Below are 18,930 nucleotides of genomic sequence, written 5' to 3'. Positions count from 1 at the left end.
AAATCAAACATCTACTCCGACCTTATATTTAGGACACCCCCAAAATTGTTTGCCGGCATTCCTGACTGTTTTAGCGACTCTCAACACAGCGTTCTCCCCACAAAAGCAAAGAGGACATTCACCCAACACCCTATACGAACCACCAGTGGAGGACACACTTTGCTTCTGCGAACCCCACGAAGAGCACGAACAGCCTTCACTGCGAGACATTGCAGATTCACCAAAAATTACCTCTTCCAATCAAGAACGAAGACCAAAATGATTGAACAAAGAAGAGAAGAGGAAGAACTGCAGAGGAAGAACCCCACCACAATGATAGCGAAAACCCAATTCTACAATTAGGGCACAACACAATCTGATTTTTAAATATACCACACCACGTCACTGTACAATTATTTTTTCAGCCACAACTACTCTTTAAATTGACACGTATCCGTTCACAAATGCCACATCATCTCATTTTTAACGCCGTTTCTCACAATTTAACGGTATGGACCCAATTGATGCACTTAAACGTATTTGGGTACGCAATTGATATTTTTTTAAAAGCGGGTACCAATTTGACACTCTAGTACCAAACTGGGTACCTTGGGATTAATTAAACCTTTAAAAAACAAAGAACTTCAATATCAAGATGATAATGATGAGAACTTTAAATCAAGATGTAAATGATGAAAACTCCAAGAGCGAGAACTAAAGGATAAGAACTTCAAGGTCGAGATGGTAATAAAGTCCTTTTGCACTTCCATTACAATGACCATATTAGTAGAGGAATTTCCAACTTCTCTTATATTTATCATCATATTTCATGTTGACACCATATAGCTTTTCCTTCACAGATATAATTCGGTTCCACAATGGACTCCAATGTTCATGTATGAAACCAATTGTCTGACGAGTCGTCCTAGTATTTGATATTCTGTCTCTTCTAAAAAAAAAAAAAATTTGTCTTTTTTTTTAAGGTATAGTACTCGTGTAACCGCTCGCTTCATCCTATTACTTAATACCTTCTCGTTTTAAAATAATTTCAAAATACATTTCCTTTTTAAAAATGATAATTAAAATTTATTCTTCAAAAGTGAGTACTCATGTAATCGTTTGTGTTGTCCTAGTACTCGATACCCTTCCTTTCCCAAAAATATAAAAATATAAATATAAAATGTTCAAAAATTAAAAACATCAATACTTTCAAACTAACATTTCTCAAAGAATTACATAACTTTTGATTTCTTATTTTTAATGAGAATACCTATGAACAAGGATTTATCCTTGTCGAACCCAATAAACTAAAAAATATTTTTTGTTCATTCATCTTTATTCTTTTCGGGGAAATTTAAGCATTTTAGTATCCACATTAGTTTTGCATATTTAGTTAAAGGGTATCGCCTTTGGGTGGACACTTAAAGGTACACCTTCTCTGTGCGTATAGACTTCCGGACTCAAAATCCGGTATTACAGACCTTATGTTTTATTTTTATGGTTTTCTATAATTTTCAGATGAAATTATAGTAGTGAATCCTAAAATTTTATTTTATCTTAAATCCATTATTTATTTTATTTTATTTTTTGTTCGCCATCTCGTCGCAATTGTGTTGTAATAGTAGATTAATTATTTATTCAATATGCTAATTATACAACCATTGTCAAGAAATACATGATAATTATCGTCATGAATCTCTTGATAAGTTGAATAGAATATTTTTTTTTTTGTTTATTAGCACTTGAATAGAATAATAAAAGTGAAAATTCTACATCTCAAATTATTGTGCTTTTACAAACGAGGAAGCAAAAATAAACTTAAGATATCCAAAGGCATTAAACAGACACAAAAGGAATAAAAACTGACTCCAAAAAAAGGTTTTCCTATACATATTTATCTCAAACCTTGCCAACTGCACTATAAGGACTTTATTATTCTCAGCATCTCATCAATGCATTGGCTGTGTGCATGTCTCAAACTGGTACTCATGAATAAGCTTGCAATGACAGCCAAAAATCCAATAGCATAGCCAATTGCTATGACAAAGTAAAACCAGATTTCCTCCAGTTTATCCTCATTGTCATCTTCATCTTCATGGTCATGTTGGGAATCATCAACAAAACACTCATTTGGCAATGGAGCTCCACAGAGAAAAGGGTTGCCAGCATAAATAAAATCATCATCTAGGGTTGACAATTGAGTTCCTTTGGGAATCGGTCCCGAGAGGTTGTTGTAGGACATATTTAAGTGGCTCAGCGAAGTTAAACGAGATATGCTATCTGAAATTGTTCCTGAAAGCTGGTCATGAGAAAGGTCAAGAGATTCTAGAGATTTCATGTCCCCTATTCTTTTGGGGATTTGTCCTGAAAGATGATTGTGTGATAGATTTAGGCCATGTAACGCAGAAAGCAATGTTATTCCTTCAGGAATTGATCCACTCAAATTGTTGTTTGACAAGTCCATGTTGAACAACAGTTTTACAATTTTGGTATACTGAAGTTCTCTTCCTTTCACAACCTGTCTCACCTCTTGTTCATACCATTCATTATTTTCAACCTTCAACTTCTCTGTCAAGTTCTTACTCGATTGGGTGACAGAATTCTTTCCTAAAATCATTCCTGTGAGATTTCCAACACAGTGAGGGATCGAGCCCGTCAAGTTGTTGTTCGAGAGGTCCATGATTTGTAGTGCAGAAAGTTGGCATAGTTCTGAAGGAATTGTTCCACTAAACTTGTTTTGTCTTAGTATAAGAATCTGCAAGGAGGAGAAAGTGTTTCCAATCCATGAAGGCAAGATCCCAGACATAAGATTCTCTCCTATATCTAATATTAAAAGATTCTTCAAATTTCTCAAAGATGACGGAAAACTCCCATGAAGAGTGTTATTGTTCAAGTGAAACCATTTCAACCCGAGTAGGTTACCAAAAGAGCTTGGAATAACACCTGATAATATGTTGGATGCCAAATTCATAGCAGTGAATTGTTTTTGACTAGCAGTCCAACAGTTAGGAATTTGACCTGATAGCATGTTTTCTGAAAGCTCAAGGTGGTACAAATCTAGTTTGCAGAGTGAGTTAGGAATGGAACCACTTATAAGGTTGTTTCCAAGAAGCAAGTGAGTAAGATTTGGCAACCTATGATCAATATCTTGGGGAAGTGACCCAGTTATATGGTTATTGGTGAGGTTCAAGTAAACAAGGCTCTTAGGCAATCTTATGTCAGCAATCACACCCTCTAGATAATTTTGGTTGACGTCTAAGTTTCGTAGGTTTTGAAGTTGACCAAGACTATATGGAATGTTTCCACTTAACCTATTGCTTTGAATATAAAGTGTTACCAACTTTTTGAGTTGACCAATATCACGAGGAATCGAACCAATGATGTTGTTTTCAGAAAGATCAAGATATTGTAGGTTCACAAACAGACTCAACCATTCTGGGAAACGATCAAGTTCATTGTTCTTCATATACAATCGCTCTAAGTCATAGCTGATGCATCCGGATGGTATACTGTCTCCAAGTGCATCTCCTTGAATCTTGTTGCCTGACATGTACAATTCCTTCAGGTCACAACAGTTTCCAAGAATAGATGCTAGAGATCCCTGAATATGACTTAGATTATTTCGTTGAAGATTCAGGACTTTAAGACCCTTCAACCTGGCTAACCACGATGGAACAGAATCAAAATTGTTATCTGAAAGATGAAGCTCGGTCAAAGAGCTCATATCTTGCAAAGGAGGAAATGAGCCATTGAAAGCATTATTTTTAAGCAATAGCGTGCTAAGTTTGGTACAGCTACTCAACCATAATGGAGTGGAGGTTAAGTAGTTGTCAGAAAGGTCCATGTATGTAACAGAAGTCAGGTTCTGAAAAACATCCAGCATATGATCTTCAAGTTCATTTTCAGCAAGATTTAAGACCTGTGCTCTGGAAAAATTTGTGGCTCTAATAACGAGTTGATGAGGGAACAACTCATTCAGTCTGCACTTCGCCAACTCTATTTCGGACAAAGAAGGAAGCATGCTGAGCACCTGCAACAAATTTTGTGCCTTACCAAGATTCACCTGACTCAGGTAAAGATACTGGAGTGACGAAAGTTTGGAAATCCAGTGAGAGTCATCGACATAGAGAAGAAAATTGAGACTAAGATCAAGATAGTTCAATTTTGTGAGGTTCCCAAGAACATGTGGGATCCTCCCAGAAAATAGAGAGTCAGCGAGAGAAAGGGTTTGGAGATGCTCCAAAGATTGAATGAAGATTGGGATGGAAGTATTAGAAAATCTGTTTCCACTCAAGTCTAAAAGGGTTAGATATTTAAGCTGAAATATTGAAGGATGAACATGTTGAGCTTCAAGCACGTTTTCATAAAAGGGACAATTTTGTGGAGGATATCTTTGGTACAACGGTGGAGAACAAGGGTTCCTAAGATCAAGCTCCACAACATGTCCTGAAATATTGCTGCAACCTACACCTTTCCATTGGCAACAATCACTTCCTTTCCAAGAGGAAAGCCTTGATGATGGATCTCTGAAGCTTTCTTTGATAATGAGAAGTGCTTGTCTCTCTTCTTCAATGCAGCCAAATGATGAATGGCCTGCAAATGCAATTACGAGGAAAGCAATAGTAAAATCAAAGCTTTGCATGTCTGAAGAAGAGAGATTGTTTGTTGTGTTTGTGACTAAGAGCATGTGATTCTATAGTGTTTCTGAGCTAAGAGGTTTGATGAAGGGAGAATATATAGAATTCGTTGGTTTTTCAACAGTTTTTGCTGATGGAGAAATGTTCATGTCATTTATTACGTTATTTTTCAATTTGTTCTTTCTCTAACAAAAAAATAAGTGCACAACAATAATTTTTCTTGTCCAGATTGTGTGCATCTTTCAAAGACGTGTCTGTCCACTCGGTGTTTGTCAAAGAAAAATTATCCATGTCCAAATCTTTCTTATCACAATAGAAAAGTTGATGCCAATAGAGAACACATAAATAAAGCGGAACTAAATCTCTAACACATAAATATAGCAGGTACTGAAAAACAGAACACATAAAGCGGAACTAAAAACAACAGAAAACTAGATCTCTAACCCTTCTTCTTCTTAAGTCAAAGTCGTGTTTACATTAATAACACCAATTAACTTGTTTACATTTCTAAACCTTTCAACTTTTCAAGGTCTTTTGAGGATATTAGCTAATTGTACTTCAAATCTGCAATACTGTATTTTTAACTTTCATTGTTGGAGAAAGATAAACTCTCTTTTTCTTAGTAGAATATATTATTCAAATGATTCGAAACAAAATAAGTTCTTCAAATAAAATAAAAATTAAGAATAAAAGAATAAATGAGATAACTTCTTTTATATTATCTGATAAATAATATTATCTGATAAATAAAGTGTTTATGTTATTAAATATTTAAATTCATTTTCATGTGAAAAAATAAATAATAAATCAAAATATTAAAAATAATACAAATATTTAAATATGAGAAATAAAATATATAAAGGTTCTGTTAACATAGAAAGTAAAATATATTGAAATTGTGAATTGATTTCATGTTAAGCCTAATATTAGAAAGAAAAAAAAGTTATAAAGCTAAATATTAAGAATATTAAATCTATACATACATAGGAATGATTAGTTCTAATCGAATCATTTACAAAATTGTTGATTTAAATTTTTTTTTTATAATTTTGAAAACGTTTATACGTTTTTAGATATTTTTAATTATTTAGAAGTGGATATCACGTGACATGAGCGACTAAACAAATACTAAATATAAATAAAAAAAATTATTTTTTATTTTTAATTATTTATATATTTTTTATATTTTTTAGAAAAAAAAAATTTGAAAATGGATGTTACACGACTCGAGCGACCAGACAGATACTAAAAGAAATTAAAAAGTTATATATTTTTATGATTTTTAGTATAAGATATTTATGAACCGTAAAAAATAATATCCTAAAACAAAAGACAATGAGATATAAAAAACAAAAACGCGTACAATATTAAAACAAAATATAATAAAAATTGAGAATAGAAAAAACAATGGGACTAACTCTCTCTACATTACAATAACATTTTCTCCCTTTACTGTCTACTGTTTCTGTTTTTTTTTACCTCTTTGTAGAGTTTTTTTTTTTTCAAAAAAAAAGAAGGAAATGTGTATGTGTACATAGGAAAGAATAGGAGAAGTGTATAATTTTTTTTATCTCCTCTCATATGATAGACTACACACGTTGAAATACCAATGTAATTATGACCTTATTGATAATGAAAACTATAAAAAAGAAATTGGTCATGATAACAACACATCACTATAATCAAATAAAACATAACAGTGTCAAAGATATTGATTTTAATTTTTATAATTAAAATTATACTCTTCTCTATAAACAGAGATTTAAAAATATCTTTTGGTGACATGTCATGTGAGGAGTGTAAATAACAATGAGTAGATGTGAAGATATGTATAAAATTTTTGGACTCTTGAGAAGAGAAGGGTGTGATAATTAAAAAAAATGGGCTCTTCCTTCATTTTATTTTCCTTTTATTTATGTTAAAATTAAAGTTTGTAAATCTAAAGAAAATTATTTCATTTTTTTTACCATTAACTAAATTTTTTTTATATTCTTTATTTTTTGACAAAAAATAAATTTATTCAGATGAAATTAGGTGTTGACAGTTGTCCATCTTTACTTATATTTTACTAAATAATATGAAAATGTAACATTTTTATATTATTGAAGTAAAGGATAAGTAAAGATAAAAACATTGATTTCGTCTGAGTTTCAAAAGGAGATATAGAAAAAGTAAGAGAAAAGAGATTTAAAGACAGACTTGACCGTTACATGTAGAGGATCCCAATCCAAAAGAGAAAATTTGGATTCGACCATTCACAAGTACGAAGTCCTTACCCGAAAAGAGAACTAGATTCGACCATTGTCTAGTAGAGGACCAATATATTTTCAAAAAGAATCTGAATTCAACTAGTTCCTAACATATGGTCGATATCTCTAAGAAGAATCTGAATTCGATCATTACCTAGCAAAAGACCGATATCCCTAAAAAGAACATGAATTCGACCATTGCCTAACAAATCATCAATATCCGAGAAATTATATATTCTTTGAAATTTTGATTTAGTTTTCTTGAAAAACGGATTGCACCAATACGGAGGAGTTCATATGTACATTAAAAGCTCTGACTCTAAACACTCAATCAATTTTCCCCTTTTTTAAGATATGAAGTGCAGGATGGATGAACCATCTTAACCAACCAAATAAATTTATGAGAACGAGTTTAAATAAATTGTTACACTGCACCACCTTGACCAACTTATCAAACCTCACTCATTTAAGTATATATATATATATATATATATATATATATATATAAATAAAAGTAATGGAATCTACACTAAAAAAAGATTTTAAAAATTAAAAATAAACAAAGTTATATTAAACTATATATTAATTTTTTATTTTATAAACTAAAATAAAATAAAATAATAAATTTATAGGTTCTTACATATTGAAATGGAAATATCAATGGGAGATTGAATGTATAGGCTTTTTCAGCTAAATGTTGAATTTATTTATCCAAACGTCTTTTGTTCAAATATTAACTTTTTAAAATATAGTATTAGACATTTTGTTAAGATTATTCCATCTCGACTTTTAGTTTAAATATCTCTTAATTAGAGATGTCAAAAAAATTCATACAGGTATTCGCGGATAATACCTGTAATAAGTAGGAAATGAATATTGTGAATAGATACTCGCAGGTAACAGGTACATGTATTTTTTATACACGTATGTTAATGGGACGGTTACGAGTATCATAGTATCCGTTTCCGTGATACCATATTCGTTATACTCTAATTTAAATTAAAAAAAAAACATGATTAAAACATTAACACATTGATTTTGAATGGGTTATTTTTTATTAATTGGTTTAAAAAAAATCATTTCTTTGTAAACTCCTATTCAACAATATTTAAATGAGTTATTTGCACTTTTTTTGAAATTTATGAATGTTATGCATTGTACTTTTATTTAAATTTATGGTTAAAATATGTTGTTAAAATTTTCTTTTATAGATACTCGCGGGTACCCATGGATATTAAAAAATATGCAAGTACCTGCATAACGGATACCCGCACGGTATGAGTATGGGTACGGGGCATATATTTATCCAGCAGGTAGGATACGAAGGAGCTACCACATGTACACTACCCGTCTCGTTGACATCCCTAGACTTAACATTTACCCAAACCAACATGGGTCGACCTTCAATTTGAGTCGGTCAATCTCGACCTTCGATCTAGGCCGATTTGTCTCGAACTTCAACCATGGTCAGTCTGTGTTGACCTTCGGCCTAAGTCGAACCGACCAATCTCAATCTTCGACCCGAGTCGCACCAGTCTTGACCTTCCACCCAGGCCAACTATCTCGACCTTCGACTCCGACCGATCCGTCTGAACCATTCAACCAATTTGGGTAGTCTTGAGCTTCGACTCGTCTCGAGCTTCGGCTTGGACCCACCCCTCTCTAACGGTGGGGCTAACTTAGTTGAATTCGGCCTTCGACAAGGGCCACCTCGACCAAATTTTGGATGAGGCGAACTCAATGGACTAGGAGGTCGAGGTTGACTCGGAAAAATTTAGTCAATTTTCTATCGGGTCGACTCGGTCAAAATTCAATTGAGGCTTAATCGACTGAATTTTGATGAGGGTTAAGGTCGACTCTACTGACTTAACCGAATTTTAGTAGGGGGGCGACTCAACCAAATTACTATTGGAGCAAACTCTACCAAACTCGACCTAATTTTTGTTAGGGTTTGTATTGACCTTCAACCTAGGTCGGCCCATTATAACCTTCGACTTGAGCACACCCATCTTGACCTTTGGTATGAGCCAGGTTGGCCAGTCTCGACCTTCAACCTGAACTAACTTGTCTCAACCTTTGGCCATAATCATCTTGTCTCGACTATCATCCCTAATTGGCTTGTCATGACCTTCAGTCCAGGTCAGCCAATCTTGAGCTTTAACCTAGGTCGGTCTATCTCCACCTATGGCTCGAGACCGCCCGAGACACTGGTTGACTTGTGTTGACCTTTGACCCGATCTTGTCCATCAGTCGGGGCTGGATCATCTTGACCTTCGATTTGGGCTAACTCATCTTGACCATTGATTCGAACCGACTAGTCTTGACCTTTAGCCTTAGTCAGACTGTCCCAACCTTCGGTTTGAATTGACCTTTTTCGACCTTCGATTCGATTCGACCCGTCTTGATTTTTTACCCTTCTTGACCTTTGGCCTAGGTTTCCACCCTCGGTCCGAGAGTGATCGCCTCAAATTGTCATCCGAAACGGCTTGTTTCGACCTTCAGTCTATGTCAGCCTATCTTAACCTTTGGTCCATGTTGACTTCAGCTTGAGACAATCTGACTCGATATACAACTCAAACTGAAAGTATTATTTTTAAAAATTAATTAAAGTCTTGTATTGTAACTAAATTCACCTTAATCTTGACGTTAAACCACTTTAGAGTGGACTTTGGAGGTTGATATTTTTTGACCCCTCAATTGGAAAAGTTCTAAAAACGAACTTGTTCAAAAGTGAGTTAAAGCTAATCCATAGATCATGAGTTATGGGTCAAGTTAACCACTATACTGAATACAATATATATATATATATATATATATATATATATATATATATATATATATATCCAAATGTGTATTCTTATTTTCTAACACCTTTATCACGCCTATTTAATGTTATATTCAAATTCATCGTAGATGTATCATAAAAGGTTTTTAACGTGTTTTCAAAAGTTTGGTCTCCACTGCCGTATGTACTCAATTTATTTGTCAAAATACCCTTTTTGTCTTTAATGAAATTAAGAGAGAGAGAAATTATTTTAATATCTCTAAAATAATTTAAAAAAACATTAGTATATTTATAATCTAATAATCATTATATGGAATACCTTTACATGGAATGTTCCTATCAATTATATAAATAATTATGAAATTTAAAATGATTTAACATCACAAGAGAAAAATAAAAATAATAAAAAGAGAAAGCTAGAAGGCAAAAACAAATACAACTTTGCCGGGTGCACTGAAGATAGTCAACATTATACGACGCAATTTGCAAGTTTATAGTTCATATTTTCTTTTTCCTCCTTTTATGTTTGGTATCGTGAAATATTCAATTATGATTACAACTCTCATATAGTTTTATTCCTCAAAGCATGATTATTATAATTTTATGTCCCTTAAATATAAAACAATGAAACTAATGCATGCATACTCTTTATGCGTTTAATATTTTATAATCTAACTCTCTCTCTTTTGTCGCATAAATTTCATGAGTTGTTTTTTAAGTTCAATTATACCTCTAGGCTTTTATTTAAGTGTAACATTTATATTTTCAATCTCTTATCTTTTAAAGTTTCAATTTATTTTTTTATTATTTTATATTAATCAAAATGGTTCTTCTAAACACTAATAATTGTTTATAAGATCATGATACTTAGAGAATATAAACAAATTTATGGCAGTTTAAAATCTTAAGAAAAACGCTTTAAACTTTTCCAATTTCTCTCTTTTTGCAACCGCTGACCAGTGCATAGTAATAAATAAAAAAAAAACATATTAAAACCAAAATTAATAAAAAGTAAACTTTTACTCAAAGTAATATTTTTAATTTTAAACTCGATAAAAATGAAGTGTAAATTTTCAATTTTATTCATTTTAAAAATATAATGATTAAATAAAATTTCCCAAATAAAAAATATCTTAGTAAATCAAATAGAAAAGTTAAAGGATTAAAAAGTATAATGTAATGTATTTTTATTTTTAAATTAAGCCATGTGGAGCTGAATTGGTAAATAATATTTTCTTTTCAAAATGCATAATGTATTGTACGCGAAAAAAAAAAATTGTATTATACTTTTTTTCTTTTTCTATGGATTCATTCATATTATTTAGATTTAATTACTCTTTTGGTTCATATTTTTATCTAGAAATATCAATTTGATTCTCCAATTTTTTTAAGTTTTAATTTGATTCCGATTTTTAAAAAAATTAATCCAATTTGGTCTTTTTTATTAGATTTCTTGAAGCTAATCAATGATTTATGTTAATTACATCAATAAATCAAATCATCATTATTAAAAACTTTAATTTTATGGAAAAATCTTTGATCCGTTTAAAAAAATTTATCAAAAATAATCACATTGCATCAATTTTTCAAAAATTGGGATCAAATTGAAACTTAAAAAAATTGAAAATCAATTTAACATTTTTAGACAAAGAGAGAAAAAGTAATTGAACCAAGTATTTAATATCAGTTTTACAAAATATCCTTAAGTTGCTATTGTTTTCAAATTTTACATGGTTTTCTTTACATATAGACTTTAGGGTCCCCTAACTAAGAAGAATACAAATTTTAGAGTCTTTTGTAGGGTCAAAAACTGGTGATAGAGTGTAATATTTCTTGAAGAGAGGGGGTGTCAATATAATTTGCTATGATCTTTTTAAATGTTTAATTGAATTAATAATACATATTTTTCTTTTATTAAAAAAACATTTAAATTTTCAACAATTGAGTTAAATTGATAAAGAAAGATAGAAAAGTTATGTAGAGCAGATTCAAAATCAATATTCAGAGCCAAGTAGAGTTGCAGCATTTTTCTTGGTAATCCAGTACACTATATCCTGTGGCATCACACACTCTGAGCATTTTCTTGAAAGTTAAATTCAAATGCTAGTTAACACACAGCATGCAAGAAAGGTTGAAAAGGCTTTTAATAATAAAAAAAAATGATACTTAAATGCTGTTGTTTATTCTGAAGAACTCTTGAATCTGTGACAATGGAGCTGAAAAGTTGAGACCCCAAGGCAAGACCTGATGAATGTTTTGTGACAAGAAAAATGTCCAAAATTAAATGACCAATCATGAAGATGGAACCTACGGATACCCAATTAAGAACCACATTGCTCAAGAATCCTCTTCCAAATCCAATCTTGGATCAACAAAATTCTATGTATATTCAACCTTTTTTTGCTTAGGAAATGAAACAGTGACTCAGAGGTTACTGCTCTTCCCATCAGAACAGCTCTATACAGGTAAGAATGGTGAACTGAATTATAGTTTTTGTATGGTCAAGAGATGATGAAGCTTCAATAATGGCTGGCAAAGGGAGTTCTTGTCCAGATTCTGGAAGCATGAAAATGCATTCAAATTAACAATTAACTGTTCTATCTTCGTCCATGACCCCATTGCTTCTTGTGATTTCCGGGTTTCACATGCGGATTCCGGTGGCCAATACCTTGCTTTGGGAGGTCATGCAACTCCATAACCTGTACTGTCCTCTGCCTCTTAGCTGAAAATCAGAATCAACAAGCACTTTCATCAGTATATTTAGTAATCAAATCAAGCTCTAAGTTTTGGAAGCTTCATCTACCAAATCTAACATTTAAGACTATACTATCAGGAGTATATTAAGTGAAAGTTTGTTATTCTGTTTATATAAGTTTGTACTCTTTCTTTTCAATCAATGAAAACTTTATTATCATTCTCAATATGGTAACAATGTTCTGGTTTCTGACATTTTTCTTCTTTATAGATATTTGTCTTGGTTCTCCATGGTTACCATGGATGATTCCAAATCCAATGCCTCTTACTCTTCCACTTCATCCTCCTAACCAACAATCCATCTGCCTCACCCAGAAAACTCTAATCCAAATAATTCTTCATTCCATGTACCCCTCAATCTGCTTGAATTACCAGAACCCCTGCTTATGTAAAATATGTTCACAATATTATCCAATTCATAATTTTTGTTCTTATACAAAACTTCAACCCCTTTACAAAATCTTCATTAACCAAATCTCATTCACTTATGAACCTCAATTTTTCACCAAGTTGTATCTTTTATGGGATAGAGATAGGCTAGGAATGAAGTAAATACAACACTGATGGCACTATAGACAGATAGAAAGCCTGTTTGGTGGCTATATGTTGGGATTGAATTTTCAGATACATTTCCTCTTGTTGCTGCTGCTGCATGGAACAGGAGTTTACTCCATCTGGACATCTACAAGGCTTTTCTCACTGGTGAGCTTTTTTTGAGGAATTACCTTCTGGTTATCATACAACTAATAAGAATCTTGTTTGCAGGATGATTAAATTTCTTTATGGACTTCAATCAAAATTCTCTTCCTCTTTGTTGAATCATGGTTTTCTTCAATCAAAGAATGACTATTCTTTATTCCCATATGGAACTGATGCTTCCTTGGTTGTGCTTCTAGTTTACATTGATGACATCATCTTGTCTAAATTCTAAATGTGTTGTTGAGGTACAAATTCATCTTCAATCTCTATTCAAGTTGAAAATTCTTGGCTCCTTGAAGTACTTTTTGGGGTATTGAAATTTCCAAATCTAACAAAGGGATATCCCTCCCAGTGCAAATACACATAATCTCTTACAAAAGTCACTGGTTATATACAAGTTTGTACTTCAACCAACGTACCACTCTTAAAAGCTAAGATCATGCCTTGACTCTTTTAGGTTATAAGTTCAAGTCTTTTAAACAGTCTCTCTAGGACAGTACCGTTAGGTGGGGAGCCTAGTGTGCACTAGGTTGCTCGATTTAACTTTATTATCAGCAAACTTCAAGAGATCTAGAATCTAAAAATTATACTTTGAAAGAAAAATAGACATAGATTTTGGAATAGAAAAGACAAACCATTTTCAACTTGTTGATACCGCTCCTGAAGTTTCCTCTTACTGGCTTCTAACTTCACTTGGACTGAAGCATCATCCGAACACCTGGGTTTCTGATACACAAGAAATGAAATTCAAACAATATTCAATCTACAAACTTGATGACCTAAGAAAAATTTTCCTTACATCTAGCTGACGAACATGAGGATTTTTTGGGATAGTATTCTTCACTGTATTTTGTTGCACCTTTGGCTCAACAGAGCCTTTCTTCTGCATGGTTGACTTTGGTGGTCTGCCAGGACCAGAATCACCGATAACTGGTTTATTCGGCCTCACAGCAACCTCATTTTTCTTTGCTTGCTGACCCTTACCCTCCTTGGCAATAATGTTTGCCTCATTTGATGCCTGAGGTCTCCTCTTCAGAGTTGGACTTCTTCCATGATCACGGTTTTTGGTGAATTCCCCACTATGTCGAGGATCTGAAATAGCAAACCAAAAGCATAATCATCAATCTCAGAAGTGGGGAATTCAAACAAAGAACCGTAGAGAAAAAGCTAGCTAGACTAGCATTAAGAAATTGTGAAGTCAACTCACTTCCATCATCATCCATGCCATCAAAGAACTTTGCATCATCAAATTATGTGACATCCAACCAAGTGAAGTTGAAGTTAGATTTTAACTATCAAACACTGCAAAGCATTAATACAAGAAAGGTAGAGGAAGGACATTGAAGTAAGTACCTGGGAGAGTTCCATAGAACCAGTTGGAGGGGCAAATAGAGCCCCTTCATCCATAGGAGGTGATGGAAGACCTTCTTCATCATCAATAACAGATGGATTTACTGAATCTGGAGTACCTTCTGAACCTATAAGTATGAATTTATTTCAAAATTAGAAAGAAGAGAAGATTTTAAGGATCACTTCCACATGAAAGCAGATAAAATGTTTATACCTGCAATAGCTGTGGTAGCCTTGACCCACTCATCCACCATTTCCTTCCAGCCTCTACAATTCAATAACAATGTTTAGAATGTAAAGCTTGTATCTCATGCAAAACTACTACACTAGCATGAATATGTAACAGAAGATTTTTAAGAACGTGAGATGTTTGAGCATGCAGACTGATAATTGAACTGAAATCAGTCATGAGTCATGCACCTACATTCAGATCTGCATCAAACATATAACTAGAACAGTCTCCATGCTAAAGCACAAAAAAGAAACCCAACAGTTTCCGTTTACCAACCCATTTTGTCATTAAAAAAGCAGAATGCAGAGAGAGAAAAAGAAGTGCAGCTAAATTGCATAGGATGTGGAAGTATAACATGGTGGTTGGACACTTTTGCATTTGATAAGCATCACATTTGAGCAAATATGAGACATGATTGACCAAGCAACCTGTACAAGTACAATTTTAGGACCCGTAAAAGTATTAAGTATTCACCAATGACCATGATCACAGACTCGATGCATTAGTCTAATTAGCAGAAGATGGGTATCAATCTGGAATAGTGGCACGTAGAAACAAAATCTAAAAATCCTATATCAGATGACATGAAACAGAAAAACAAAACTAAAAATGTCACGCATGATAAACAGTAAAATGCCACAGTTTATACACACGATCACCATTTAACTGAGCAATGAAAACATAGTAATGAAATAAAAAAATAAAAAAAATCATCTATGGGCCATAAGAACATGGTAATGAATTCAAAATATGAAAGATGATGATAAAGTTAATAGAAAGAGAACATAACTAAGTAGATAAAATTTACCAAATTTAATTAGGAAGCTTAAAGAAACTAGAAAGAAACACTAGAAAATATTGGTTCTATAGGAACAAAAGTAAAAATAAAACCAAGCTTGTGTGGAATGATCAGGGAAGAAGGGTTTCAAATCCTATTGTGATTTCTAGTGAAAAACATGCATATTAGAAAATGGATGAGAAATCGCAATTTTATCCAAATAAAAAAACTAATAACATTGTTTTGGGGGTTAAAATGGGTTTTTGAAGCTTATATTGTGCGTAAAAAAGCTGATATTTTTGTTATATTGAACAAAGAACAATGGCCATTATGGAAAATCCCTCCACTATTTGAATCTCCTAGAATCCAAAGACCACTCTACTATAATGCGCCATGTACTACAACTATTCATGACAGTGAGATGAATGGATTAGAAAAACAGTAGTGAATGAACTCATTGACCTTTACTAAAGTTCATAAATAATATCACAAAGAGTAACAAACCACTAATTGGCGAGGAAGGAAACTAGTTACAAACATCAATCCATGCAGGAGAAGATAAAAACCCATTTATCATTTATAGATACTGAGGATATACATATGAAACAAAACTATCAAAGAAAAACCAACTCATACTCGATAAGAGTCCGCGCCAGTTGACAAATGTCACTTGATCCATGCTTTCGAAGAGGATTGACGGCCTTTCCAATCTCAGTTGCCTGGAAAAATTAATTTTTCAGAGAATGGGAGGAGAAAAACACATCTGCAAAACAAACAGAAGGAAAGAAAAATGGCAGTCTTAATGAATGAGCAAGAGATGACTCAAATCAAACCTTCAAAAGATCCACTGTGAGTTCCATCAGCTGAAGCCTCCTCAATGAATCAAACAAAACTGAATCAGACTGTTGCAACATGAAATATAAAACCATGAATCAGGGGACCGCAGGACACAAACCAATTTAATCTTTCATTTAAGAACTCCACTGCCATCCAATAAAACCCACTTATATCCTATGACAAGGCCTTTAGAAAACGGCCACTGTGGTTGTAGCAAGACTTATCGAACATCAAAAGTTGTAATGACCATAACTGTAACTATAACTAACCAGAACCCTTCTCACAAAGAGAAACTTATTCTTCATTAAAACTCAAACAAAAAACAAATTGCAACACAAAAAACAACTATTGATGCAGAAGTAAACAAAGAAGGTACGGGTGGAGTTGGTAGAGAGGTAATCTGGACACACAAAAACCAAACAATGCGCTAAAATAAATACCATACCTCTTCTTCACAGTTAAGCAAAACATCCTTGATCCTGAACACCTCTTCGACATATTGTGACTCTTCTTCAATCTCATCAGTCAACGCCTCAGCTTCCCCATAGCTGTAATTGCTAACTCGGTTCGTGTTCATCACTCCAGGATCATCAACGCTGGCACTATTGACCTTGCTCTCTTTACTTGCGCCTGCTTCAGACTCAAACTCAGCACCAGTCCCTTCAAATCCATTCTTACAAGCACCACCACTTTCACCACCGTCATCATCCACTGGGACAGCCAATTCCACCCGCTCACACCCCAAACATCGACTCAGTCTGCAAGAAAACAACCTCTCTGCAATCCCATCCCTCCTCATCCTGAACTCCTCGGGGCAATCAGAAGCAGCCACCATGATCGCATGGTCAATGATGCCAAATATGTCAGAGTTCGCAGCTCCAAAGTAATTCCTCCAGTAATCAAGTGACCCTTTATTCATTCTCAACATCAAAAACCCAAAAGCCACAACCCCGGATCAATAGATCGAGGGAAAACCAAATCCACCAACCACCCACAAATCAAAATCCAATTTTTTTAATGCCAATTGTCACTGATCAATGAAAAACAACAAGGGCCTCGATGCAACCTAGAAAAGTACTAGATTGTTGTCCTTCCCCTTGTGAGAAAACGGATTATAAGGGTTCAATTTGGGTGGTCGACAGTCGATACCCAAAGCTAAAAGCTACGTTTTTTTTTTCTTCTATTTTTTTGTGTAAGAAAATAATATTTTTGGTGTTGCGTTGAGGCAAAGGTTGGGTTTTGATTCGGGGCTAGGCAATGGATAAAAGTTGGATTAAGAGGGGATGGAGGTTCACGGTAACACCACAAAATCAGAAACAGACGCACAAGTCTAACTATTATTATTATTAATATTATTTCAACAAACGTAGCATGTTGTTGTTGTTTCAGATTCTGGCGTTAAAGTAAAAACCTCCTCCAAGAGAGAAACACCACCTTGGCCTGGTTTTTCTCGAAGGTAAAACAGAAAAATGAAATTATAAAATCTTATGAAAAATGAATGGTATTCACTGACGAAAAATTTGGAGCACAAAAACAATACAGAAGTTTCAGTAGATTGTCTGTCTACTTGATGAAACTTCTGTGCGTATGTAATAATGTAGAGTTCTTCTGTCTCTGTTTCGACAAGCTAACAACTGAGTGATGCAAGAATGGTAGAGGAAAAATAGTTCAAAAAAAAAAAACGCAAATGGGGTTCTCGGGTTCTCCCAAACAGTCCCAAAAAAGACAAAAAAGATGGTTTGTTGTGGGTGTTTTTTGTGAGGGTTCCGAATTTTGGTGATATTAGCCCTCTTTTGAGTTGACAAAAAAAAATTGTGGCTAAAAAAATACGAGGAAAAAAATGAGAATTTCAGAGAAATTTTTCACTGTCTCTCTACATTTTTTTCTTAAGAAATTATACAAATATTTCTAAGAATATTATTTTTTCAATCTCCCCAATCAGCACTAGAAAACGGGTCAAAATTCTGTTCTTGAATAAACCTTTTAAAATTTGGGTTGAGAAATGGGTCTTCTAGGAGTACTTTCTTACCTTCCACTTCTCTGTTGATATTGGGAAAATTGGTCGAAATACGAATATTTCAAAATTGAATTCTATTTTATTCACTTCTTCATTTAAGGTTTATTGGTTGTTAATTTTAATTTAAGAAACGAAATTGGATAGTTTATTTAATAATTAATATATCTAATGTAACTTTAGAAAACGGTGTTAAAGTTATTAATTAATTAATATAATATAATATTTTTTAATAAGAATTAAGAGTTTATAATTAATGATTAATTATATTTAATTATAACTTTTGAATGTGATTTAAAATATTATAAAATATAACTATCAGTAATAATGATTTAACAATTAGTAATTGTTTTAAAATTGTGCCAACATAGAAATAAATAAAGATATTTAAGGTTAACTTTTAAAATGTTGTTTAAATTATTATGCAGTGAATTGCAATGTTGAGAACAATGACTACTTTAAATCATACTTTATAACAGTCTTAGTATGAATTTAGAATACTAGCGAAAATTATTGTAAAGTAAATTATAAAGTTGAAATTATTTACTTAAATGTTTGTTGAATATTATTAAATGATATTATTGATTTAAGTATATACTAATAAGAATTTAAATTA

General features: G+C 32.9%; 2 protein-coding genes across 2 annotated transcripts; both read right to left on the bottom strand.

The window, feature by feature from the left end:
* Positions 1-1,704: 1,704 nt before the first annotated feature.
* LOC114189532 (uncharacterized) lies at positions 1,705-4,682 on the bottom strand. Its single transcript, XM_028078120.2, has one exon. The coding sequence runs from the start codon at positions 4,664-4,666 to the stop codon at positions 1,898-1,900; it is 2,769 nt and encodes a 922-aa protein (XP_027933921.2). The 5' UTR covers positions 4,667-4,682; the 3' UTR covers positions 1,705-1,897.
* A 7,128-nt stretch (positions 4,683-11,810) lies between these two features.
* Positions 11,811-18,046, bottom strand: LOC114191974 (putative mediator of RNA polymerase II transcription subunit 26b). The gene is made up of 9 exons (XM_028081455.2): positions 16,746-18,046; positions 16,297-16,365; positions 16,100-16,182; positions 14,668-14,720; positions 14,457-14,581; positions 14,311-14,338; positions 13,903-14,195; positions 13,739-13,829; positions 11,811-12,372 (listed from the first exon to the last, which is right to left on the bottom strand). Exons 1-9 carry the CDS (start codon positions 17,226-17,228, stop codon positions 12,248-12,250), a joined length of 1,350 nt encoding a protein of 449 aa, XP_027937256.1. The 5' UTR covers positions 17,229-18,046; the 3' UTR covers positions 11,811-12,247.
* Between the last annotated feature and the right edge of the window lie 884 nt (positions 18,047-18,930).

This window comes from Vigna unguiculata, chromosome 7, assembly GCF_037176805.1.
Source record: "Vigna unguiculata cultivar grain cowpea cultivar isolate G323 ecotype 2 chromosome 7, ASM3717680v1, whole genome shotgun sequence".
Classification (NCBI taxonomy): Eukaryota; Viridiplantae; Streptophyta; class Magnoliopsida; order Fabales; family Fabaceae; genus Vigna; species Vigna unguiculata.
Note: the sequence above shows the minus strand (reverse complement) of the source record. Positions and strands in the feature narration are given on the sequence as shown.